At 46.1% G+C, this 27,363-nt stretch overlaps 1 protein-coding gene across 1 annotated transcript in view; it reads right to left on the reverse strand.

Moving 5' to 3' along the window:
• nup155 (nucleoporin 155) overlaps nt 1-22,911 on the reverse strand; it is a 206,695-nt gene extending 183,784 nt beyond the window's left edge. Inside the window, exons 1-4 of the mRNA XM_087975422.1 lie at nt 22,848-22,911; nt 22,426-22,568; nt 8,646-8,783; nt 4,119-4,215 (exon numbers count right to left, since the gene is read on the reverse strand). Of these exons, the coding sequence (XP_087831548.1) occupies nt 4,119-4,215; nt 8,646-8,783; nt 22,426-22,567 (377 nt within the window). The 5' untranslated portion in view covers nt 22,568; nt 22,848-22,911. The remainder of the gene's footprint in view (nt 1-4,118; nt 4,216-8,645; nt 8,784-22,425; nt 22,569-22,847) is intronic.
• Between the last annotated feature and the right edge of the window lie 4,452 nt (nt 22,912-27,363).

The raw sequence follows: 27,363 nt of genomic DNA on the forward strand, positions 1-27,363 counted from the left end.
ATTTACAGTATAATTCACACCTAATTTTGATCCTCCAAAACACATCACCTCACATTTATCTGGATTAAACTCCATGTGCCATTTCTGTATCCAAGTCGCCAATCTATCTATATTCTGTTGTATCCTCTCACAATCGTCAGCACTCCACTAATCTTCATGTCACTTGCAAGCTTACTAATCAGACCACATTTTCCTCCAGATCATCATTTATATATACTACAAATAGAGAACCTAAGACTAAACCCTGTGGAACACCACTGCAGGTAGTTCTTCTGTAATATGCGTCTTGTCAGCAAAAATTGGCAACAACAAGATTGACGAATTGTGGATGTTGTTTGCATAACGCAAACTTTCTGCTGAATGGGTATATCTGTGTTCCACAGCACAATCTTCTACAGCTGTTTCCCATAGCTCAATTTTGCAGAGGAACACCACTGTCTCATGGTAGTAGAACGACCTGTAGTTACCGGTCTCCATTCTGAAAAACACCCTTCCACCGCTACACTTTGTCTTCTCTGACTAAGCCAGTACTGTATGCATCTAGCTAGCTCACCCCGAATCCCATGTGATTTTAGTTTTCGTACTATGTGGGACTTCATCAAATGCCGTACTAAATTCCATATAAACTACATCACAACCCTTCCCTCATCAATTATCTTTGTCAGCTCTTCAAAAATTTCAGTCATGTTGGTGACATGTGACCTTCCCCATAGAAAATTACACTGCCTGTCACTAACTAGTCAATTTTCTTCCAAGCGTGCACATATCTTCTACAAGAGCTTCCCCACCACAGATGTCAGGCTCACTGGCCTATAATTTCCTGCTTCTTTTCTTAAACTCAGAGACTATACACATCTGCCATGCATGTGCCCAATGTGGATGAATGCAAGGTCAGAACAAAGAACAGTACAGCACGAATAGGCTATTCTGCCCAAGTCGGTGCCGATACACGACACCTTTCTAAACTAAAAAGTTTTTGCCTCCACGCAATCCGTACACCTCTATTCCCTGCCTCTTCACGATTTGGAAATTTCCAAATAAACCTGTCGGACTATAACCTGGTGTTGTGTGATTTTCAACTCTGCCTATTCATGTACCTCTCAAAATATCTCTTAAGTGTTGCTTTGTGTTGCCTCTCCCACCTTATCTGGCTGTACATTCCAGGTACTTAGTATCCTCTGCAAATAAAAACTTGCCTCTCATATGTTCTTGAATCTTTCCTTTTTTATCTTAAACCTATGTCCCCTAGTAATTGGCATTTCTACCCTGTGAAAAAAACTCAAATTATCTATTTTAACTATTTCTCCCATAATTTTGCAAACTTCTATCCGGTCACACCTTATCATTAACATTCAAGTGAAAACAAACCAAGTTTGTCCAATTTCTCCTAATTGCCTGTGTTTGGAAGGTATTAGCAACATTGTGGTAAACCATTGCTGCCCCCTCTCCAAAGCATTCACATGCTTCTAGTAGCATGACAACCAGAACTGTAGGAGAAAGTGAGGGTTGCAGTTGCTGGAGATCAGAGCCGAAAATGTGTTGCTGGAAAAGCGCAGCAGGTCAGGCAGCATCCAAGGAGCAGGAGAATCGACGTTTCGGGCATGAGATTTCCTGAAGAAGGGCTCATACCCGAAACGTCGATTCTCCTGCTCCTTGGATGCTGCCTGACATGCTGCGCTTTTCCAGCAACACATTTTCGGACCAGAACTGTACACAACATTCTAACTATGTCTAAACCAATGTTCTACAGAGCTGCAATATAACTTGGTTCTGGATCAGTGGTGCTGGAAGAGCACAGCAGTTCAGGCAGCATCCGAGGAGCTTCAGCAAAATCGACGTTTCGGGCAAAAGCCCTTCATCAGGAATAAAGGCAGAGAGCCTGAAGCGTGGAGAGATAAGCTAGAGGAGGGTGGGAGTGGGGATAGAGTGGCATAGAGTACAATAGGTCAGTGGGGGAGGAGATGAAGGTGATAGGTCAGGGAGGAGAGGGTGGAGTGGAAAAGGAGTGGGTGGAAAAGGAGCTGGGCAGGTCGGACAAGTCCGGACAAGTCAAGGGGACTGGAAGTTTGAAACTAGGATGAGGTGGGGGCAGGGGAAATGAGGAAGCTGTTGAAGTCCACATTGATGCTGTTGAAGTGTTCCGAGGCGGAAGATGAGGCGTTCTTCCTCCATGCGTCTGGTGGTGAGGGAGCGGCGGTGAAGGAGGCCCAGGACCTCCATGTCCTCGGCAGAGGGGGAGGGGGAGTTGAAATGTTGGGCCATGGGGCGGTTTGGTTGATTGGTGCGGGTGTCTCAGAGATGTTCCCTAAAGCGCTCTGCTAGGAGACGCCCAGTCTCCCCAATGTAGAGGAGACCGCATCGGGAGCAACGGATACAATAAATGATATTAGTGGATGTGCAGGTAAAATTTTGATGGATATGAAAGGCTCCTTTAGGGCCTTGGATAGAGGTGAGGGAGGAGGTGTGGGCACAGGTTTTACAGTTCCTGCGGTGGCAGGGGAAAGTGCCAGGATGGGAGGGTGGGTCATAGGGGGGTGTGGACCTGACCAGGTAGTCACGGAGGGAACGGTCTTTGCGGAAGGCGGAAAGGGGTGGGAAGGGAAATATATCCCTGGTGGTGGGGTCTGTTTGGAGGTGGCGGAAATGTCGGCGGATGATTTGGTTTATGCGAAGGTTGGTAGGGTGGAAGGTGAGCACCAGGGGCGTTCTGTCCTTGTTACGGTTGGAGGGGTGGGGTCTGAGGGCAGAGGTGCGGGATGTGGACGAGATGCGTTGGAGGGCATCTTTAACCACGTGGGAAGGGAAATTGCGGTCTCTAAAGGAGGAGGCCATCTGGTGTGTTCTGTGGTGGAACTGGTCCTCCTGGGAGCAGATACGGCGGAGGCGGAGGAATTTTTTACCTTGCAATATAACTTGTCAATTCTTCTTCCCAATGCGTCTATCAATGAAAGCAAGCATGCCATATGCCTTCTTGACCATCTTATCCAGTTATGTTGTCACTTTTGGGGAACTGTGGACCTGTACGCATAGATCTTTCAGTATGTTCATGTTTCTAAACATTTTACTGTATACTTGCCTCCTGCATCAGACCTTTCAAAATTTATTGCCCTGTATTTATCTGGATTAAATTCCACCTGCCATTTCTCCACCACTGTTTTTAACCTGTCTTTCTCCTGCTGTATCCTCTGACAATCGGTCGCTATCTGCAACTCCCTCCAACTTCTTATCATCTACAAATTTACAAGCCACATACATTCTCATTCAAACCAGTTATATGTATTACAAACAACACGGGTCTCAACATTGATCCCTGCAGATTATCAGTGGTAACAGATCCTGTCAGAAAAACACTCTTCCAACGCCACTGTCTTCTATGACTAAGCCAGTTCTGTATCCATCTTACCAGCTTCACTGCAGATTTCGTGTGACTTCACCTTTTGTATTGGCTTGTGAAAGGCCTTTCTAAAATCCACGTGGACAACATTCACCATTCTGCGCTCAATCATTTTTGTCACTTGTTCAAACAACTCAATCAAGTTAGAGTCACAACCTCCGCAATACAAAGCCAAGCTACTATGTCACGACTCAGTCCATGTTTTTCCAAATCTGAAAAAACCCTGTCTCTAAGAATCTTCTCCAATAACCTCACTACCAGTGACCAAAGGCACAACAAGACCTCAGCAATTTCCCCTCTCAGTATTCTGAGATAAATCCCTTTAGGATGTGGGGACCTGTCTACCTTGATGTGTTTCAAACCACCCAACAACAGGACTGTCTTCTTTGGGAGTAATAACAGGAAGGAATACTATCTTGTGGCAATAGATTGGAAAGGGGGACATACAACAAGACTTTAGATTCCTCACACACCTGTCACTAACAATAAGCATGCAGGTGCAACAGGTGGTGAGGAAACAAAGTGACGTGCTGGCCTTCATAGCATGGCAGTTCGAGTACAGCAGCAGGGCTCTCTTTCTGAAATTGTACTGCTTATTGTGGATTATTCCAACTCCAATACAAACATTATATCATCTCCATGGCTTTCATTCCTTTGTGATTTGTGACTCGAGCTACCCAACAAAGCCCACAGACAGGCCATTCTTGTTGAGGGCTCTACTTACCCATCCTCATAATTCCACATGAAGATGTCACTATCAATAGTGAGCCAAGCCTTGCCAATTTCAGGGAAAACCCCCATCATACAATTGCATTGCATATCTGCAATAGATGTAAGGAACTGACTAAATCACCAAGATGCAGAAGACAAAAACATGAGTGCCCAGGAGTGACACTGAACCCCAAGAGTGACCGAGGGTGACACGTGACAGAGTGCATGCACTAGAGTGAAAGATCGCATGGGCAAGACAGAAGGGGGTTTGGGTGGGCAGAAAGAGCACATGGTGGGGGAGAAAAAGACAACACGAGCGCAGGAGAGAGCAAGCGCCTGCAGGGGGAAGAGAGGGAGGGCACATGCAGGAAAGGAAGTCAGATAGGTCAACAGCACAGAAACAGGGCATTCGACGCAGATTGTGCATGTTGAACAGGTTTCCTGAACAGAACTGGTCCCAAATGCCTGAGTTTGGCCCATTTCACCCAAACCTTTCCTTTCCATGTACCTGTCCAAATCTCTTTAAAGTGTTACACTCAGACCGTAAGTGCACCTCGCTGTGAAAACGTTGCCTTTCATATCCCTTTTTAATCTTTCTCCTCTCACCTTCTATCTATGTCCTCTAGTTTTGGAAATGCCCTAGACAAAAAACCTGTCTATTCACCTTATCTAAGCCCTTCATGATTTTATAAATCTCTATAAGGTCACCGCTCAGCCTCCTATGTTCCAAGGAGAAAAGTCCAAGCCTATCCAGTTTCTCCTTATAACTCAAAGCTTCCAGTCTCAGTTACATTCTTGCGCCTTTTCCATTTTAATAACATAGAGCAAGGTGACCAGAATTGCATGCATGCTCCAAATTGGAGGGAGGGATTCCGGTATTTGGATAACTGGGGTTCTTTCTGGGGAAGGTGGGACCTCTATAAACAGGATGGTCTACACCTGAACCTGAGGGGCACCAGTATCCTTGGGGGGAGGTTTACTAGTGCTCTTGGGGGGGGTTTAAACGAACTGCAGGGGCATGGGAACCTAGACTGTAGCTTTAGGGTGCAGGACCTGGAGTGTAGGGAGGTTAGGAACATGGCATCAATCTCAAAGGAGGGTGCCTGTAAACAGGAAAGTGGCTTGAAGTGATGTTGTGGCTATTACGGAGACATGGGTAGAACAGGGACAGGATTGGCTGTTGCAGGTTCCAGGGTTTAAATGTTTTAGTAGGGTCAGAGGTTGGGGTAAAAGAGGGGGAGGTGTGGCATTGCTTGTCAAAGATAGTATTACAGCGGTGGAAAGGACGATGGATGAAGACTCGCCATCTGAGGTAGTTTGGGCTGAGGTTAGGAATAGGAAAGGTGAGCTCACCCTGTTAGGAGTTTTTTTACAGGCCTCCTAATAGTCCTAGAGACGTAGAAGAAAGGATTGCGAGGATTATTCAGGAGAAGAGTGAAAGTAATAGGGTGGTTGTTATGAGGGACTTTAACTTTCCAGATATTGACTGGGAAAGCTATAGCTCGAGTTCGTTAGATGGGTCGGTGTTTGTCCAATGTGTGCAGGAGGGTTTCCTGACACAATATGTAGACAGGCCAACAAGAGGTGAGGCCATACTGGATTTGGTTCTGGGTAACGAACCAGACCAGGTGTTAGAATTGGAGGTAGGTGAGCACTTTGGGGACAGTGACCATAATTCGGTGACTTTTACTCTAGTGATGGAGAGGGATAAGTGTGCACTACAGGGCAAGAATTATAGCTGGGGGCAGGGAAATTATGATGCAGTGAGGCACGACCTAGGATGCGTGGCTTGGAAAAGTAGGCTTCAAGGCATGGGCACAATTGATATGTGGAGCTTGTTCAAGGAGCAACTATTGAGTGTCCTTGATAAGTATGTACCTGTCAGCCAGGGAGGAAAGGGTCGTGTGAGGGAGCCGTGGTTTAATAAGGAATTGGAATCCCTTATTAAATGGAAGAGGGAGGCCTATGTAAAGATGAGGCGTGAAGGTTCAATTGGGGCGATTGAGAGTTATAAGGTAGCCAGAAAGGACCTGAAGAGAGAGCTAAGAGCAGCAAGGAGGGGACATGAAAGGTCCTTAGTTGGTAGGATTAGGGAAAACCCTAAGGCTTTCTATAGGTATGTCAGGAATAAAAGAATGACTAGGGTAGGAATAGGTCCAGTCAAGGATAGTAGTGGGATGTTGCGTGTGGAGGCTGAAGAGATTGGGGAGACACTGAATGAATACTTTTCGTCAGTATTCACTCAGGAACAGGACATTGTTGTCAATGTGAATATTGAGTCACAATTAATTAGAATGGACGGCTTTGAGGTATATAGGGAAGAGGTGTTGGAAATTCTGGAAAGGATGAAAATAGATAAGTCCCCTGGGCCTGATGGCATTTATCCTAGGATTTTCTGGGAAGCAAGGGAGGAGATTGCAGAGCCATTCGCCTTGATTTTTATGTCCTCGTTGTCTACAGGAGTAGTGCCAGAAGATTGGAGGCTAGCAAATGTGGTTCCCTTGTTCAAGAAGGGGAGTAGGGATAACCCTAGTAACTATAGGCCGGTGAGTCTCACTTCTGTTGTGGGCAAAGTCTTAGAGAGAATTGTAAGGGATAGGATTTATGAACACCTGGATAGGAATAATGTGATCAAGGATAGTCAGCATGGTTTTGTGAAGGGCAGGTCGTGCCTCACAAACCTTATTGAATTCTTTGAGAAGGTGACTAAGGAGGTGGACGAGGGTAAAGTGGTAGATGTGGTGTATATGGATTTTAGTAAGGCGTTTGATAAGGTTCCCCATGGTAGACTACTGCAAAAAATATGGAGGTATGGCATTGAGGGTGAGTTGGAGGTTTGGATTAGGAATTGGCTGGTTGGAAGAAGACAGAGGGTAGTAGTTGATGGTAAAGGTTCATCCTGGAGTGCAGTTACTAGCGGTGTTCCGCAAGGTTCTGTTTTGGGACCATTGCTGTTTGTCATTTTTATAAATGACCTGGAGGAGGGGTTAGAAGGTTGGGTGAGCAAGTTTGCGGATGATACGAAAGTTGGTGGAGTTGTTGACGGTGAGGAAGGATGTGTCAGGTTACAGCGGGATATAGATAAGTTGCAGAGCTGGGCAGAAAGGTGGCAGATGGAGTTCAATGTGGGTAAGTGTGAGGTGATTCACTTTGGTAAGAGTAACAAAAAGACGGGGTACTTGGTAGTGTGGATGAGCAGAGGGATCTTGGTGTTCATGTACACAGATCTCTGAAAGTTGCCACTCAGGTAAATAGTGTGGTGAAGAAGGCATATGGCGTACTGGCTTTTATCGGTAGAGGAATTGAGTTCCGGAGTCCTGAGATCATGTTGCAGTTATATAAGACTCTGGTGCGGCCGCATCTGGAATATTGTGTGCAGTTTTGGTCGCCATACAATAGGAAGGATGTGGAGGCACTGGAACGGGTGCAGAGGAGGTTTACCAGGATGTTGCCTGGTACGGTAGAAGATCGTATGAGGAAAGGCTGAGGCACTTGGGGCTGTTTTCATTAGAGAAAAGAAGGTTTAGGGGTGACTTGATTGAGGTGTACAAGATGATTAGGGGGTTAGATAGGGTTGACCATGAGAACCTTTTTCCATGTATGGAGTCAGCTATTACGAGGGGGCATAGCTTTAAATTAAGGGGTGGTAGGTATAGGATAGATGTTAGGGGTAGGTTCTTTACTCAGCGAGTCGTGAGTTCATGGAATGCCCTGCCAGTAGCAGTGGTGGACTCTCCCTCTTTATGGGCATTTAAGCGGGCATTGGATAGGCATATGGAGGATAGTGGGCTAGTGTATGTTAGGTGGGCATGAACCGGCGCAACATCGAAAGCCAAAGGGCCTGTACTGCGCTGTATTTTTCTATGTTCTAAATGTGGCCTTACCAATATGTTGTACAGCCGTAATATGACAATCTAACTCTTGTACTCAGTGCTCTGACCAATGAAGACAAGTGTGCCAAATGCCTTCTTCACCATCTTATCTGTCTGTGACACCACTTTCAAGGAACTATGTACTTGTATCCTGAAGCCTCTCTCTTTGGCGACACTGCCTAATCATTAACTGTGTGTCTGCCATGCATTGTCTTACCAAATTACAACGACTAACATTAAACTCCATCTGCCATTCCTCCGCCCACTGGTCCAGTTGATCAAGACCAAGTTGTACTCATAGACTTCTTTACTGCCCACTACAACACCAACTTTAGTATCAATCGCAAATTTGCTAACCATGCCTCCTATAGTCTCATCCAAATCATTTATATTAATGACAATTCAAGTACAAGAGAAAGAGCGTGCACAGGAGAGAGGGAGCATGTGACACCTGGTGAGGTAAAGAACGAGTGCAAAGTCAAGCATTGAAAGATGAAGCAGAAGGACAAGCTGCTACTACGGATGATTGACAGCCAGTGCAGCTTACACACACACACACACACACACACACACAAATTATTAATCTTTGCACATTATTACTATACACCAGCAGCAGTGCAAATGCCACATCGTGCTTCACTCCCTGACCGACAAACACAAAAAGATACGTCCAAACTGTTCCACCAATTCTGGGGGCAGGGGGACTCTCCGAATAGGGCTGATCTCTGGGAGGCTGGGGAGCGACAGCAGTCCAGGTCCTTGGAGAGGATAATCCATGTCAGCCATCCCAGACACAGATGGATTGTCTGTAATCGAAGAGAAAATGGTAAGAAAAACATCAAACACTTCAGCCGATATCATTCCACACAACAATTAATCCCAATTGTCAGAGTGCTCAGTGTTTTTTTCTGAATATCATAAAATCTTTGTTCGTCCTGGCCAAACGCATGTTTCTAGCAAGACATCAGCCATGATCTCATTGAATAATGGAACAGGCTTGAGGGGCTGAATGGTCTGCTTCTGTTCCTGTGTTCCCTGGGGAAGATTCACCAGGGAAGTGGGAGAGGCAAACAAGGAGGCACAGGGGCTGGCCATTCAGGAGCAGTGGTTGATCAGAGAGGAGAGGAGCCTATTTAGAGATGAGAAAGGCCTGGTCATAGTCAACTCATCCATGCCAACCAGATATCCAACCTAATCTGGTCCCATTTGCCAGCACATGGCCCATACCCCTCCAAACCCTTCCTATTCATATACCCATCCAGAGTGTGGTGGTGGAGGGTGACCTTTCAGACTGGAGGCCTGTGAACAGTGAAGTGCCACAAGGAGCGATGCTGGGTTCACTACTTTTTGTCATTTATATAAATGACGTGGATATGAATATAGGAGGTATAGTGAGTAAGTTTGCAGATGACATGAAAATTGAAGGTGCAGTGGACAGCGAAGAAGGTTATCTGTGAGTACAACAGGATCTTGATCAGATGGACCAATGTGCTGAGGATTGGTAGAACGACTTTAAGTCAGATAAATGCGGTGCTGCAATTTGGAAAAGAAAATCAGAGCAGGACTTGTACATGTAATTTAAGGTCCTGGGGAGTGTTGCTGAACAAGGAGACCTTGGAGTGCAGGTTCATAGTTCCTTGAAAGTGGAGTCGCAGGTAGATAGGATAGTGAAGAAGGCGTTTGGTATGCTTTCTTTTATTGGTCAGAGTATTGAGTACAGGAGTTGGGGGGTCATGTTGTGGCTGTACAGGACCTTGGTTAGGCCACTGTTGGAATGTTGCATGCAGTTCTGGTCTCCTTCCTATCGGAAAGATGTTGTGAAACTTGAAAGGGTTCAGAAAAGGAAATTATGATGCTATCAAACAGGAGTTGGGAAGTACAGGATGGATGTGTTGTCCCAGTCGAAGTGGTGTCTTTCCTCATCTGTATATAAGGATACTAGTGAGAGGGGGGTCATGTCTTTTTGTGGCGAGTTAGTGCTCAGGTATCCTGGTGGCTAGTTTTCTGTCTGTTTATCCAATGTAGTGTTTGTTCCAGTCCTTGCATGGTATTTTGTAAATGACATTCGTTTTGCTTGTTGTCTGTATAGGGTCTTTCAAGTTCATTAGCTGCTGTTTTAGTGTTGTGGGATATAGGTAAAACAGTGTTACTTCGGCAACCATAATTGCTTATTAACATCAGCAACCATAATTGCTTATTAACATCAGTATATAATTGTTTCAGCAAAGAGCTGAGTTAGCTAAAATGTGCATACACGAATGAAGACTATGTAAAGGGATACAGTTTCTTCTGAGCTAGCTAAAATGTGCATACAAGAATGAAACGTGCCTGCAAACAATGGAAGATGTTACAGATAAATAGATAAGGTGAAAAAGAACATCAAGATATGCCAAGCTCTGCAAATGTCCCTCATGTCGGCACTGAAGCGACCCAAGTCACTTATAGAGGGGAGGGTCGCCTGGCTTGGAATAGGGGGAGAAGTAAACAAGGGCGGAGCACAGCTGGGCAGGGGCAGAACACAGTAAGGAATATTGATAGGTTTGAAGGCCAATGAGGTAAACGGTGAAGTACCAAGAATTAAACTGTATAAATTGTAGAATAATTTGTGGATCGGGGTGCCTACTTGATAGACGCCCCTTCTTGCAAGACCATTTCAATAAAATTCGCTGCTTCAGAATTTAACTCGGACTGAAATTTATTATATTGTGAGCTTTGTTTCTCACAGTGTGTTGGTGGGTTTGTGGGCTACCATGATACAAAAAGATTTCCATCCAAGGACAAGCCAAACAGAGACATGCACTAAAATTCCTAGAAGCATGGCATTCCAACCGGAACTCTATCAACAAACACAGAGTTTGACCCCATCTACCAGCCTCTGAGAAAAAGAACAGGAAGTGACTTCACCACAGGAAATAACATCCCCAACCCAAAGAAACGCAAACATTTAAAAGAAAGCTGGAACTCTCAGCAGTGTTTCACCTGAGGCCCACTGAAGTTACCTAGTAGGGTGAATAACCATCTGGAAATGAACCTTCCAGCTCAGCGAGCAAACCCACATCCAGAACCTCAACCTGAGCTCCAAATCTTCTCAAAACTCATATTTTACTCAAACATGATGGATGAGGAGAAGGTAGGGCCGATCAGGGATAGCGTCGGGAACTTGTGCGTGGAGTCTGAGCGGATAGGGGAAGCCCTAAATTAGTGTTTTTGTTTTGGTTTTCACTAAGAAAAGGGATCTTGTTGTGAATGAGAACTTTGAGGAGCTGGGAAACAGGCTTGAACAGATCAAGGTTGAAACTTTATTGCTGGAACAGCACAGCAGGTCAGGCAGCATCCAGGGAACAGGAGATTCGACGTTTCGGGCACAGGCCCTTCTTCAGGAATGGGAAGGCTGAATCTCCTGTTCCCTGGATGCTGCCTGACCTGCTGTGCTGTTCCAGCAATAAAGTTTCAACTTTGATCTCCAGCATCTGCAGACCTCACTTTCTCCTTGAACAGATCAAGACTGATGAAGTTGATGTGCTGGAAATTTTAGCAATCAATAAGACTGACATGACCCCAGGGCTAGACCAGATTTATCCTATGCTACTCCAGGAAGCGAGAAAGGAAGTTGCTAAGCCGCTGGCAAAGGTCTTTGCTTCCTCACTCTCCATGGGAATTGTACCAGACGATTGGAAGGAGGCGAATGTTGTTCCTCTTTTCAAGAAAGGGAATAGGGAAATCCCTGGCAATCACAGGCTAGTCAGTCTTACGTCTGTGGTCAGCAAGGTTTTGGAGTGAACTCTGAGGGATAGGATTTAGGACTATTTGGAAAAGCATAGTGTGATTAAAGGCAGTCAGCATGGCTTTGTGAGGGGCAGGTCATGCCTCACAAATCTTATTGAGCTCTTTGAGACACGTCGACGATGGTCGAGCAGTGGATGTGGTGTATACGTACTTCAGCAAGGCAATTGATAAGGTTCCCAAGGGAAGGCTGATTCATAAAGTCAGGAGGTATGGGATACAGGGAGATTTGGGTATCTGGATTCAGAATTGGCTGGCTGATAGAAGGCAGAGTGGTTGTAGATGGGAAGTATTCTGCCTGGAGGTCAGTGGTGAGTGGGGTCCCGCAGGGCTCTGTTCTTAGGCCTCTACTCTTTGTAATTTTTATAAATGACTTGGACGAGGAGGTTGAGGGGTGGGTTAGTAAATTTGCCGATGACACAAAGGTTGGAGGTTCCGTTGACAGTATTGAGGGCGACTGCAGGCTGCAGCGCGACATAGACAGGATGCAGAGCTGGGTTGAGAAATAACAGATGGAGTTCAGCCTGGATAAATGTGAAGTGATGCATTTTGCAAAGAAGGTTTAGCAGGATGCTGCCTGGACTGGAGGGCTTGCCTTACGAAGAAAGATTGAATAAGCTCAGACTTTTTCCTCTGGAGAGAAGGAGGAAGAGAGGAGACCTGATCGAGGTATACAAGGTAATGAGAGGCTTGGATAGAGTCAACAGCCAGAGACTTTTCCCCAGGGCAGGATTGATTGGCACGAAGGGTCATCGTTTTAAAATATTAGGATGAAGGTATGGAGGAGACGTCAGTGGAAGGTTCTTTACGCAGAGATTTGTGAATGCATTGCCAGCGGTGGTGGTGGAAGCAGTGGTGGAGTCCAGAACTAGAGGGCATAGGTTTAGGGACATTTAAGCGAATGCTGTACATGCACATGGATAGCAGTGAATTGAGGAGTGCGTAGGTTAAGTTATTATATTTTACATTAGGATTAATCCTCAGCACAACATTGTGGGCCGAAGGGCCTGTTCTGTGCTGTAATTTTCTACGTTCTAAAAGATTTACAAGGATGTTGCCAGGGTTGGAGGATTTGAGCTATAGGAAGAGGCTGAATAGCCTGGGTTTGTTTTCCCTGGAGTGTCGGTGGCTGATGGATGACATATAGAAGTTTATAAAATCATGACGGACACTGATAGGGTAAATAGACAAGGTCCTTTCCCTGGGGTGGGGAGTCCAGAACTAGAGGGCATAGGTTTAGGGTGAGAGGGGAAAGATAGGAGAGATTAAAGTGCAACTTTTTCCACATGGTGGGTCGTACGTGTAATGCCAGAGGAAGTGATGGAGACGACTACAGCATTTAAAGGGCATCTTGATAAATAGTTGAATGGGAAGGATTTGGATGGATATGAATTGGGTGCTGGCAGGTGGGACTAGATTGGGTTGGTATATCTGGTCAGCATGGACCGAAGGGTCTGTTCAGTGCTGTACATCTCTATGACTCTATGAATGATGACCATAAATCCATTGTGGAAAAACCCATTTGGTTCACTAATCTTCTTTCGGAAGGAAACAGCCAATCCTTACCTGGTCTGGACTATGCGATTCCAGATCCCCAGTGGCTGACTCAAACTGCCTTTTGAGCAATTAAGGGATGGCCTAGCCAGCACGCCTTCACCTTCATCAATGATTTTTACAGAGCGGCGAGGAGAGAAGCGAGGGCTGCCAGGTAGGGTAAGTTTTCCCCCTTTTCCTGTCCGGGAGCAGCGGGAGACACAGCGGAGATGGAAACCAGGAGAGCACCAGGAAGGTAAGGAATTAGTATATATTTGGGCAGCGGCTAAACCAGAGGTACTACACATCTAGTATCTCCATCCCGCCCCCCTCCTCTGACCGGAAGAAAAAGACTCTATAAGGTAAGGCTTATATTCTTTCTTTTTCATATATTTAAGTGCATTGTTTGGTTTTAGTTAGGTGATATAAAGCTAAGCTGACAATGGCAGGGGATCTCAGACCCGTGGCATGTGCATCTTACACTTGCAAGAAGTGTGTCCAGTTGCAGCTGTTGTTTGACCATATGACGGCTCTGGAGCTGTGGATGGACTCACTGTGGAGCATCCGCGGTGCTGAGGAGGTCGTGGATAGCACGTTTAGTGAACTGGTCACACCGCAGGTTAGAATTGTGGAGGGAGGCAGTGAATGGTGACCAAAAGGCAGAAAAAGAATACGAAGGCAGTGTAGGTGTCCCCTGTGGTCATCTCCCTCCAAAACAGGTACACCGTTTTGGATACTGTCAGGGTGATGGCTCACCAGGGGAGGGCAGCAGGTGCCAAGGTCATGGCACCGTGGCAGGCACTGCTGTTCAGAAGGGCGGGAAAAAGGGCCATAGTCATGGGGATTCTATTGTAAGGGGAGTAGATAGGCAGTTGTGTGGCCAAAAATGGGACTCCCGGGTGTATGTTGCCTCCCAGGTGCTCGGGTCAGGGATGTCACCGATTGGCTGCAGAGCATTCTAAAAGGGGAGGGTGAACAGCCAGTTGTCTTGGTGCATATAGGCACCAACGATATAAGTAGAAAAATGAGATGAGGTCCTGAAAGAAGAATTCAATTAGCTCGGAGAGAAGTTAAAGTGGAGGGCCTCAAAGGTAGTGATCTCGGGATTACTACCAGTGCCACATGCTAGCCAGCGTAGAAATGAAAATATAGGCAGGATGAACACGTGACTTGAGAGATGGTGTAGGAGGGAGGACTTCAGATTTGTTGGACATTGGGACAAGTTCTGGGGAAGGTGGGACTATTAGAAAATGGATGGCCTACATCTGAACCAGAACTGAAAATGTGTTGCTGGAAAAGCGCAGCAGGTCAGACAGCATCCAAGGAGCAGGAGAATCGACGTTTCGGGCATGAGCCCTTCTTCAGGAAATCTCATGCCCGAAACGTTGATTCTCCTGCTCCTTGGATGCTGCCTGACCTGCTGCGCTTTTCCAGCAATACATTTTCAGCTCTGATCTCCAGCATCTGCAGTTCTCACTTTCTTCTACACCTGAACCAGATCGGAACCAATGTCCTTTGGGGAGATTTTGCTATTGCTGTTGGGGAGGTTTTAAACTAATGTGGCAGGGGACTGGGAACCAGAAGAGAAGACAAGTAGACAGCGAGGTGGAAACTAGAGACTCTAAGAGTCATGAAATTAGCATTAATAAGGGGAAGAGTAGGCAGAGAGAGGATGAATACAAAAGAACTGTTGGCTTGAAGTGCATCTACTTTAATGCAAGGAGCAAAGTGGGTAAGGCAGATGAACTTAGGGCTTGGATTGGTGCCTGGGAGTATGACGTTATTGCAATCACAGAGACTTGGTTGAAGGAAGGGCATGATTGGCAACTAAATGTTCCAGGATATAGATGCTTCAATTCAGGACAGGGAGGGAAGTAAAAGCAGGAAGGTTGAATTGCTGGTCAGGGATGATATCATGGCTGTGCTAAAGGAGGACATTATGGAGGGCTTGGGTAGTGAGGCATTATGGGTTAGCTGAGAAATAAGAAGGGTGCAGCTACATTGTTGGGGCTGTATTATATGCCTCCCAACAGTGAACATGAGATAGAAAAACAAATATGTAAGCAGATTATGGAAAGTTGTAGAGGTAACAGGGTAGTGGTGATGGGAGATTTTAATTTTCCCAACATTGACTGGGATATACTTAGCATCAGAGGTCTGGATCGGGCAGGATTTCTAAGAAGCGTCCAGGAGAGTTTTCTGGAGCAGCATATCAATCGCCCGACGAGGGAAGGGGCCATATTGGACCTGGTGTTGGGGAATGAGCCAGGCCAGGTGGTAGAGGTTGTGGTGGGGGATTTTTTTGGGAACAGTGACCACAATTCTGTAAGTTTTAGAATACTCGTAGACAAAGATGAGAGTGGTCCTAAGGAAGGAGTACTAAACTGGGCCAAAGCCAATTATATCAAAATGAGGCAGGAGCTGGGAAATGTGGATTGGACACAGCTATTTGAAGGGAAGTCCACATTTGATATGTGGGACACTTTCAAAGATAGGAAAAAAATAGTGCAGGATAGGCATGTCCCATTGAAGGCAAAGGATAGGAAAGGCAAGATTCATGAACCGTGGATGACAGGAGAAATCGTACAACAAGCCAAGAGGAAAAGGGAAGCATACATAAGCTAAGAACAGAATGGGCCCTGGAGGAATATCGGAAGAGTCGGACCAGTCTTAAACGAGGAATCAAGCAGGCTAAAAGGGGTCATGAAATAGCTTTAGCGAGCAGAATTAAGGAGAATCCCAAAGCATTTTATTCTTATATAAGAAGCAAGGGGGTAACTAGAGAAAAGGTTGGTCCACTAAAGGATAAGGAAGGAAAGCTGTGTGTCGAACCTGAGAAAATGGGTGAGATTCTGAATGATTACTTTGCATCAGTGTTTGAGGAGAGGGACATGATGAATGTTGAGATTAGAGATAGAAGTTTGATTAGTCTGGATCACGTTGACATAAGTAGGGAAGATGTGTTGGGTAGGCTAGAGGTTATTAAGGTGGACAAATCCCCAGGACCAGATGGAATCTATCCCAGGTTGCTGAGGGAGACGGGAGAGGAAATAGCTGGGGCCTGATAGATACCTTTGTGGCATCCTTAAACAAAGGTGAGGTGCTGGAGGACTGGAGGGTTGCTCATGTTGTCCCCCTGTGCAAGAAGGGCAGTAGGGATATTCCGGGTAACTACAGACCAGTAAGTCTGATATCGGTGGAAGGAAAGTTGCTGGAGAAGGTACAGAGGGATAGGATCTATTTATACTTAGAAAATAATGGGCTTATCAGTGATAGGCACCATGGTTTTGTGCAGGGGGGTGTGGGAGAGATCGTGCCTTACCAACTTAATAGAGTTATTTGATGAAGTGACCAAGTTGAGAAATGAAGGAAGGGCTGTTGATGTCATACACATGGACTTCAGTAAGGTGTTTGATAAGGTTCCCCATGGTAAACTAATGGAGCAAGTGAAGTCACATGGTGTGCAGGGTGTTCTAGCTAGGTGGATAAAGATCTGGATGAGCAACAGGAGACAGACAGTAGTAGTTGAAGGGAGTATCTCGAAATGGAGAAAGGTGACCAGTGGTGTTCCACAGGGGTCAGTGTTGGGGCCACTGTTGTTTGTGATATACATAAATGATCTGGGAGAGGGCACTGTTGGTATGATCAGCAAGTTTGCTGAGGACATGAAGGTTGGTGGAGTTGCAGAAAGTATAAGGGACTGTCAAAAAATACAGGAGGATATAGATAGACTGGAAAGTTGGGCGGAAAAGTGGCAGATGGAGTTCAATCCGGGCAAATGTGAGGTGATGCATTTTGGGAAGTCTAATCCTAGAGCAAATTACACCATGAACGGAAGAGCCTTGGAAAAAGTTGATGAGCAGAGAGATCTGGGAGTCCAGGTCCATTGTACCCAGAAGGTGGCTGCACAGGTCGATAGAGTGGTCAAGAAGGCATACAGAACATAGAACAGTACAGCCAGAGAACAGCACAGAACAGGCCCTTCAGCCCATGATGTTGTGCTGACCACTGATCCTCATGTATTCACCCTCAAATTTCTGTGACCATATGCATGTCCAGGAGTCTCTTAAATATCCCCAATGACCTCGCCCCCACAACTGCTGCTGGCAACACATTCCATGCTCTTACAACTCTCTGCGTAAAGAACCCGCCTCTGACATCCCCTCTGTACTTTCCGCTTAAAACTATGACCCCTCTGGTTAACAATTTCTGCCCTGGGAAATCGTCTCTGGCTATCAACTCGATCTATGCCTCTCATTACCTTGTATACCTCAATTAAGTCCCCTCTTCTCCTCCTTTTCTCCAATGATAAAAGTCCGAGCTCAGTCAACCTCTCTTCGTAAGATAAGCCCTCCATTCCAGGCAGCATCCTGGTAAACCTCCTCTGAACCCTCTCCAAAGCATCCACATCTTTCCTATTATTGGGCGACCAGAACTGGACGCAGTATTCCAAGTGCGGTCTAATCAAAATTTTATAGAGCTGCAACAAGATCTCACGACTCTTAAACTCAATACCCCTGTTGATGAAAGCCAAAACACCATATGCTTCCTTAACAACCCTGTCCACTTGGGTGGCAATTTTAAGGGATCTATATACTTGCACACCAAGATCCCTCTGTTCCTCCACTCTGCCAAGAATCCTGTCTTTAATCATGTATTCAACTTTCAAGTTCAATCTTCCAAAATGCATCACTTCACATTTATCCAGGTTGATCTCCATCTGCCACCTCCCAGCCCATCTCTGCATCCTGTCAATGTTACGCTGCAGCCTACAACAGTCCTCTATACTGTCAACCTTTGTGTCGTCTGCAAACTTGCTGACCCATCCTTCAATCTCCTCATCCAAGTCATTAATAAAAATTACAAAGGGTAGAGGCCCAAGAACAGAGCCCTGTGGAACACCACTCGCCACTGACTTCCAGGCAGAATACTTTCCTTCCACTACCACTCACTGTCTTCTGTCGACCAGCCAATTCTGTATCCAGACAGCTAAATTTCCCTGTATCCCATTCCTCCTGACCTTTTGATAAGCCTACCATGGGGAACCTTATCAAATGCCTTGCTGAAGTCTATATACACCACATCCACAGCTCGACCCTCATCAACTTTCCTAGTCATATCCTCAAAGAACTCGATAAGGTTTGTGAGGCATGACCTGCCCCTCACAAAGCCATGCTGACTGCATTTAATCAAGCCATGCTCTTCCAGATGGTCATAAATCCTATCCCTCAGAATCCTTTCTAACACCTTGCAGACGACAGACGTGAGACTGACTGGTCTGTAATTGCCGGGGATTTCCCTATTTCCTTTCTTGAAGAGAGGAATTACATTTGCCTCTCTCCAGTCCTCAGGTACGACTCCAGTGGAGAGCGAGGATGCAAAGATCTTCGCAAGCGGCAAAGCAATCACATTTCTCGTTTCCCAAAGGAACCAAAGACAAATCTGGTCTGGCCCTGGCGGCTTGACAATCTTAATGTTTGTCAAAATTTTCAGCACATCAGTTTCCTCAATCTCTATCCATTCCAGCATGCTTACCTGCTCCTCAATGGTTTCATTCACTACAAGGTCCTTTTCTTTAGTAAAGACAGAAGCAAAAAACTCATTTATGACTTCCCCTACCTCCTCAGACTCTATACACAAGTTCCCTATGCTATCCCTGATCGGCCCTACTCTTTCTTTGATCATTCTCTTATTCATCACATATGTGTAAAATGCCTGGATTCTCCCTAATCCTTCCTGCCAAGCCTTTTTCTTGCCCTCGCCTGCCTGTAATCCTCTAGAGCTGAGCAAGACCCTTGCTTCCTCCACCTTACATAAGCTGCCTTCTTTCTTTTGACGAGAAGCTCCTCCGCTCTCGTCATCCAAGGTTCCTTTATCTTACCACTTCTGGCCTGTCTCAGAGGGATATATTTATTCATCACTTGAAACAACTGTTCCGTAAACAGTCTCCACATGTCTATAGTGCCTTTACCATGGAACAATTGCTCCCAGTCCATGCTTCCCAACTCCCATCTGATAGCATCATAGTTTCCTTTTCCCCAATTAAGTAACCTCCCATTGTGCCTGCTTCTCTCCTTCTCCATAGCTATGTAGAATGTGAGGCGGTTGTGGTCACTATCACCAAAATGCTCTCCCACCACAAGATCTGATACCTGCCCCGGCTCATTTCCGAACACCAAGTCTAGAATGGCCTCTCCCCTCGTTGGCCTGTCAACATACTGAGTTAGGAAACCCTCCTGAACACACCTTACAAAAACAGCTCCTTCCAAACCATCTGCTCGAAGGAGGTTCCAATCAATATTGGGAAAGTTAAAATCATCCATTACAACAACCCTACTACATTCACACTTTTCCAAAAACTGCCGACCTATGCTTTCTTCCATCTCCCTGCTGCTATTGGGGGGGCCTGTCGTAAACTCCTAACGAGGTGACTGCTCCCTTGCTGTTCCTAATTTCCACCCGTACTGACTCGGTAGGCAGACCCTCCTCAACAACAGTAACTTCTGTAGCTGTGATACCCTCTCTGATCAGCAGTGCTACAACCCCTCCTCTTTTCCCCCCTCCCTATTCTTTTTAAATGTTCTCAACCCTGGAACATCCAGCAACCATTCCTGCCCCTGAGAAACCCACGTCTCTGTTATGGCCACAACACCATAGCACCAGGTACTGATCCATGCTCTAAGCTCATCGCTTTTATTTCTGATACTCCTTGCGTTAAAGCAAACACACTTTAACCGATCCCTTGGTTCTTTCCCAGGAAATTCCTTCCCACTAGCTGGTCTACCTCTTGCTATTGCCTCATCTGCATCAACTCTCACCACCTGTGTACAGCTCAGGTTCCCACCCCCCTGCCATACTAGTTTAAACCCTCCTGAACCACTCAAGCAAACCTTCCACCCAGGACATTGGTCCCCTTCCAGTTCAGATGCAACCCGTCCTTCTTGTACAGGTTCCACCTTCCCCAGAAGGCATCCCAATTATCTACATATCTGAAGCCCTCCCTCCTACACCAGCTGCGCAGCCACGTGTTAAGCTGCGCCCGCTCCCTGTTCCTTGCCTCGCTATCTCATAGCACCGGTAGTAAACTAGAGAACACTACTCTGTTCGTCCTGCTCTGCAGCTTCCACCCTAACTCCCTGAAATCACTTTTTATATCCTCAATTCTTTTCCTGGCTATATCATTATTGCCAATATGTAACACGATTTCTGACTGTTCTCCCTCCCCTTTCAGAATCTTATACACTCGATTGGAGACGTCCCAGACCCTGGCACCAGGGAGGCAACATACCTTTAAGGAATCCCGATCCTGACCACAGAATCTCCTGTCAATTCTCCTAACAATCGAGTCTCCTACCACTGGCGCTTTTCTATTCTGTCCCCTTCCTTTCTGGGCCACAGTGTCAGGCTCAGTGCCAGAGAACTGACTGGTATGGCTTTCCTCTGGTAGGTCATCCCCCCCAGCAGTATCCAAAACGAAATACTTATTGCTGAGGGGAATGTCCACAGGGGATCTCTACACTGTCTGTCTGTCCCCTTTCCTCCCCCTGACTGTAACCCATCTGTCCTTACCCTGAGCCTCAGGAGTGACCAACTGCCGGTAACTTCTCTCAATTACCCCCTTGCCTTCAATGGATGGGGTATTGAGTAAAAGAGCTGGCAGGTCATGTTAAAATTGTACAAGACATTGGTTCGGCTGCATTTAGAATACTGTGTACAGTTCTGGTTGCCACATTACCAAAAGGATGTGGACGCTTTGGAGAGGGTGCAGAGAAGGTTTATGAGGATGTTGAGGAGAAAGTGAGGTCTGCAGATGCTGGAGATCAGAGCTGAAAATGTGTTGCTGGAAAAGCGCAGCAGGTCAGGCAGCATCCAGGGAACAGGAGAATCGACGTTTCGGGCAGAAGCCCTTCTTCAGGAATTATGAGGATGTTGCCTGGTATGGAAGGTGCTAGCTATGGAGAGAGGTTTAATAGGTTTAGTTTGGTTTCACGAGAAAAAAGGAGATGGGGGGGGGGGGTGGACCTGATTGAGGTTTACAAAATCATGAAGGGTATAGACAGGGTGGATAGAGACAAGCTTTTTCCCAGGGTGAAGGATTCAATAACGAGAGGTCACGTTTTCAAGGTGAGAGGTGGAAAGTTTAAGGGGGATACACTTGGTAAGTACTTTACACAGAGGGTGGTGGGTGTCTGGAACGCGTTGCCAGCAGAGGTGGTTGAGGCAGGCATAGTAGATACATTTAAGATGCATCTGGACAGATGCAGGAGTAGGTGGGGAGCAGAGGAACGTAGATGCTTAGGAATTGAGCGATAGGTTTAGACAGTAGATTGGATCAGCTCAGGCTTGGAGGGCCAAAGGGCCTGTTCCTGGGCTGTAAATTTGGTTTCTTTGGATTGGGGATGCAGCATCGGGAGCGGTGCAGGCTAGATGGATTAGCCATGTCAATTTGGGGCTGCATGGATAGTGGCGGGTCTGGGTGGGATGCTCTTCGGAGGATTGATGCAGACTCAATGGGCTGAATGGTCTTAACCTGCCCATTCCTGAAAAAGAGCTTATGCCCGAAACATCGATTCTCCTGCTCCTCGGATGCTGCCTGGCCTGCTGTGTTTTTCCAGCACCACATATTTCAACTCTGGTACTCCAGCATCTGCAGTCCTCACTTTCTCCTACTTAATCTGCACATGACAAGATTCTATGTCTCTGATGACAGTGAAGCCCACAATATGGCAAACATTTAGGACTTAGGCGAGGTAAAACTTCATCACCCAGAAGGAAGTGAAAGTAGCCAAGGTTTCATCTGCACCTTTCAATGCACGAACGCATCATTCTGGAAGCCGCAGCTGCAGACGGATTGAGGACATCCATGCAGAAGAAAAGAATACAAGAGAGCATGCAGCTGTTGAGATTTGGTTAAGATAACAGACAGATTTTTAATCTGCAAGGGAACAAATGGTTTTGTGGAAAAGGCAGCAAAGCGTAGTTGAGCATTATTAGATCAGCCATGAACTCTCAGAATGGTGCTGCAGGTTTGATGGGTTAATTCTGCTACTGCGTATAATGGGCTTACAGCTGATTCCAGTAACAAGAGACACCATCACCCTGACCCTGGGGCGAGATAAAAGCAGAACTCACTGAAACTGGGGACATTGAGCAGCTCGGCCAGATCCGGGTAGAGGCGATCATCCAACAAGTGTTTGTCGATCAATCTGCCCGCATTCTCCAGTGAATCGATTGTCGTTGTCCCAGGGCTGTTGGGGCAGATCACAGGCGGCATCCTGCAACAAAACAGAGACTCAAACTAACAAACATTATCAGACACAGACGCAGGAGGGGAGGAAGCAGGAGCATTTAGTCGAGCAAAGAATGGAGAGAGGAGAAAGAAGTGAATACAGGGAGGGGGGGGGAGGGGGGGGGAGGGGGGGGAGGGGGGGGGGAGGGGGGGGAGGGGGGAGGGGGGGGGAGGGGGGGGGGGAGAGAGGGGGGGGGGAGAGGGGGGGGGAGGGGGGGGAAGGGGGTTTGTTCCGGGGGGGGGGTGAAGGAGGGTATTTTCTCACTTGCTCGGGTTCACGCTCCGGCTCTTCACCGCGCGCCGAGCTCCACAGGTCAAGGTTCAGCGCTAACAAGTGCACTCCAGGAGACAAGAGGGACCGCGGCAAACCACCGCCCCCTCCAGCCTTGGAGGAGGAACTGCAGCCTCCAACTGGAACTCCTCACACTGACTGTGGGAGAAGTCAAATAGAACTGTGAACAAACTGGGGAATTAGAAATGTAAAACCGGGTTATAGAGTTCTCACTTTACAATTCAGGTTTCTTCTTCACTTTAGCTAATTTATTTTAGAGTCATAGAGATGTACAGAATGGAAACAGACCCTTCAGTCCAACTCGTCGATGCCGACCGGATATCCTGAATTAATTGAGCCCCATTTGCCACGACTTCGCCAATCTCCCTCCAAACCCTTCCTATTCATATACCCATCCAGATGCCTTTTAAATGTTGTCATTGTACTAACCTCCACCACTTCCTCCGGCACCTAATGGTGACAAATATCAGACAATCACAAGAGAGGTTGGGCAAAAGCCGATTGTAACTGACTGCATTTTCCAACAGAGTTCCAGACAGTTAAGAAATGCCGATGAAATGGGATTGTCAGCTTAATTAACTGGACATGTTTTTTGATAATGCAGCATCCTATACTACAACCCACTGTGAAGAAATTAGATATCGGAAGTTCATAAAAATAAGGTCAGAATAGGTACCTCGTGACTCCACCTTCTCATTTGCTCTTCTGATAGAACTATACTGTTAAGACAGACATGTTCTGTGCTATTTCTCTTGCAGAGAGACAGTGGCACAATTTTGAGCTCAGTGTCTTAAAATTAGACAGAAAAAGCATAAATGGGTAGAATCAGGCTCACACAATCTGAGGTCTTAGTTTTACTTTCAGCTGGGAGTTGGAGTTGGCTGTTGAAGCTGATACTTATCTCACTCTACTATAGCAAAAAGAAAGCAGACTTAGACACCGATAAATGTGAGTGCAGTGATTGGAACAAGGTTGATCAGGTGGATCTAATTTAGTATGAGTTCCCTGATTAGGGCTATTAACCTGAGCCAATTAGGGAGTCCTGGCTAACAGACATAAACAGAAGTCTTGCCTGCCCCTCTTCCGCGGTTATGTTAGAGCCCGGGTGTCCTTGGAGAAGGAGCACGCGGTGTCCACCAACACCCTGGAGTTGTTCAGGGAGAGGTGGGCGCCGCAGGGAGTGGAGTGCATCATTTCTCCCTCCAACTCTATTTTGATTTAGTCCCTACCCACCCCTTCACTGTTTTGATCACACAGCACTGCCCTTTGATGCGAAGGGCAGTGTTTGTCACTGGCCACCCGGGTGTTTTCCTATCTTCCTGGTGGTGGAAATTGAATAAAAGATTGGTGCACTTTGTGTCTTTCACTGTGTCTCACACCTGCACACACACACCATGGGTGCTGGGGATAAAATAAGCACTACCGCACTTAGGCGGTAGTGTGGGGGTTAAAAAAAAAGAAAAAAAAAATAAACAGAAGTCTCCCCTTGCTGTGAAGGGCAGTGTTTGTCACTGGCCACCCGGGTGTTTTCCTATCTTCCTGGTGGTGGAAATTGAATAAAGATTGGTGCACTTTGTGTCTTTCACTGTGTCTCACACCTGCACACACACACCATGGGTGCTGGGGATAAAATAAGCACTACTGCACTTAGGTGGTAGTGTGGGGGTTAAATAAAACACAAAATAGAAAAAAAAAGGAAAAAAAAAAGAAAAAAAAAATATAATAAAATGGTTGACCATCTCCCAGAGCCATCCTGTGCGATAAGTGAATACCTCATGACTCTTCAATTCAACATGGCCCAGAAGCAGCAGACACAGTCATGAATGTGTTCACCCAATCCTTGAAGCAATAGATGAGGTCAAAGAGGAAGTCTACCCCAGCACTGATCAGTCACTCTCCTATATCACAGAGTGATGAATGAATTCTCTTTGGTAATTTCAAAGTCAGAACTCAAATACAAACCTCTGGAAAGACTTACTTGGCCAGGAAGATTTAAGAAAGTCTAACAGCAATGGAGTCATCCTCCTGATAAAAAAAAATAAATAAATAAACAGAAGTCTCCCCTTGCTGTGAAGGGCAGTGTTTGTCACTGGCCACCCGGGTGTTTTCCTATCTTCCTGGTGGTGGAAATTGAATAAAGATTGGTGCACTTTGTGTCTTTCACTGTGTCTCACACCTGCACACACGCACCATGGGTGCTGGGGAAAAAATAAGCACTACCGCACTTAGGTGGGAGTGTGGGGGTTAAAAGAAAATAAACAGGAGTGTCAACATGATGTTCTGGCTTAGTTGAAAAAAAAATATATCCAGGAAAGTACTGGGGAAAAAATAAGCACTACCGCACTTAGGTGGTAGTGTGGGGGTTAAAGGGGAAAAAAGAAAAGAAAAAGGGAAAAAAAAAATAAATAAACAGAAGTCTCCCCTTGCTGTGAAGGGCAGTGTTTGTCACTGGCCACCCGGGTGTTTTCCTATCTTCCTGGTGGTGGAAATTGAATAAAGATTGGTGCACTTTGTGTCTTTCACTGTGTCTCACACCTGCACACACACACCATGGATGCTGGGGATAAAATAAGCACTACCGCACTTAGGGGGTAGTGTGGTGGTTTTAAAAAATATATATATATATATAAAAAAAAAAGAAAAGAAACAGGGGAAAAAAAACAAAAAAAAAGAAAAAAAAAATAAACAGAAGTCTCAGGGATTGTCTTCATTCCAAGGAAAGGCTCTGAGTTAGCTCATCAGAGTCCATGTTCTGTGCATGGGTAAGTAAAGGGTGACTTAGTGACAGAATACCAGCCTCCATTGAGTTACTTGAGTGGCAATGAGAGAAAACAGTATGCTTCTGAAGAAAATTTGTTCCTGGCAGTTGTCTTTGAGGTGGGCTAAGTATTTCTGGCATCTTGCCTTTATTTGGGAAGCTTAGAGTCATAGAATGTACAGCATGGAAACAGACCCTTCGGTCCAACCCGGCTATGCCGACCAGATATCCCAACCCAATCTAGTCCCACCTGCCAGCACCCGGCCCATATCCCTCCAAACCCTTCCTATTCATATACCCATCCAAATGCCTCTTAAATGTTGTAATTGTACCAGCCTCCACCATTTCCTCTGGCAGCTCATTCCATACACGAACCACCCTCTGCGTGAAAAGGTTGCCCCTTAGGTCTCTTTTATATCTTTCCCCTCTCACCCGAAACCAATGCCGTCTAGTTCTGGACTCCCCAATCCCACAGAAAAGACTTTGTCTATTTATCCTATCCATGCCCCTCATAATTTTGTAAACCTCTATTATGTCACCCCCTCAGCCTCCGACGCTCCAGGGAAAACAGCCCCAGCCTGTTCAGCCTCTCCCTGTAGCTCAGATCCTCCAATCCTTGTAATCTTTTCTTAACCCTTTCAAGTTTCACAACATCTTTCCGGTAGGAAGGAGACCAGAATTGCACGCAATATTCCAAAAGTGGCCTGACCAATGTCCTGTACAGCCGCAGCATGACCTTCCAACTCCTGTACTCAACACTCTGACCAATAATGGAAAGCATACCAAACGCCTTCTTCACTATCTCCCTGCGACTCCACTTTCAAGGAGCTATGAACCTGCACTCCAAGGTCTCTTTGTTCAGCAACACTCCCTATGTCCTTACCATTAAGTGTATAAGTCCTGCTAAGATTTGCTTTCCCAAAATGCAGCATCTCGCATTTATCTGAATTAAACTCCATCTGCCACTTCTCAGCCCATTGGCCCATCTGGTCCAGATCCTGTTGTAATCTGAGGTAACCCTCTTCGCTGTCCACTACACCTCCAATTTTGTTGTCACCTGCAAACTTACTAACTGTATCTCTTATGCTCACATCCAAATCATTTATGTAAATGACAAAAAGTAGAGGACCCAGCACCGATCCTTGTGGCACTCCACTGGTCACAGGCCTCCAGTCTGAAAAACAACCCTCTACCTCTGTCTTCTATCTTTGAGCCAGTTCTGTATCCAAATGGCTAGTTCTCTCTGTATTCCATGAGATCTAACCTTGCTAATCAGTCTCCCATGGGGAACCTTGTCAAATGCCTTACTGAAGTCCAAAGATCACATCTACTGCTCTGCCCTCATTAATCTTCTTTGTTACTTCTTCAAAAAACTCAATCAAGTTTGTGAGACTTGATTTCCCACGCACAAAAGCCATGATGACTATCCCTAATCAGTCCTTGCCTTTCCAAATACATGTACATCCTGTCCCTCTGGATTCCCTCCAACAAGTTGCCCACCACCAAGGTCAGGCTCACCGGTCTATAGTTCACTGGCTTGTCTTTACCGCCCTTCTTAAACAGTGGCACCACGTTTGCCAACCTCCAGTCTTCCAGCATCTCACCTGTGACTATCGATGATACAAATAACTGAGCAAGAGGCCAGCAATCAGCTTTCGAAAGTTCTTGCCAAATACCATAAAAATTGGCCTTTCTCCAATTTAGGACTTCAACTTTTAGATCGGGTCTATC

The sequence above is a fragment of the Chiloscyllium plagiosum genome, unplaced genomic scaffold (genome assembly GCF_037043375.1).
Source record: "Chiloscyllium plagiosum isolate Xiang-an unplaced genomic scaffold, Cpla_swu_hap1 HiC_scaffold_2, whole genome shotgun sequence".
Classification (NCBI taxonomy): domain Eukaryota; kingdom Metazoa; phylum Chordata; class Chondrichthyes; order Orectolobiformes; family Hemiscylliidae; genus Chiloscyllium; species Chiloscyllium plagiosum.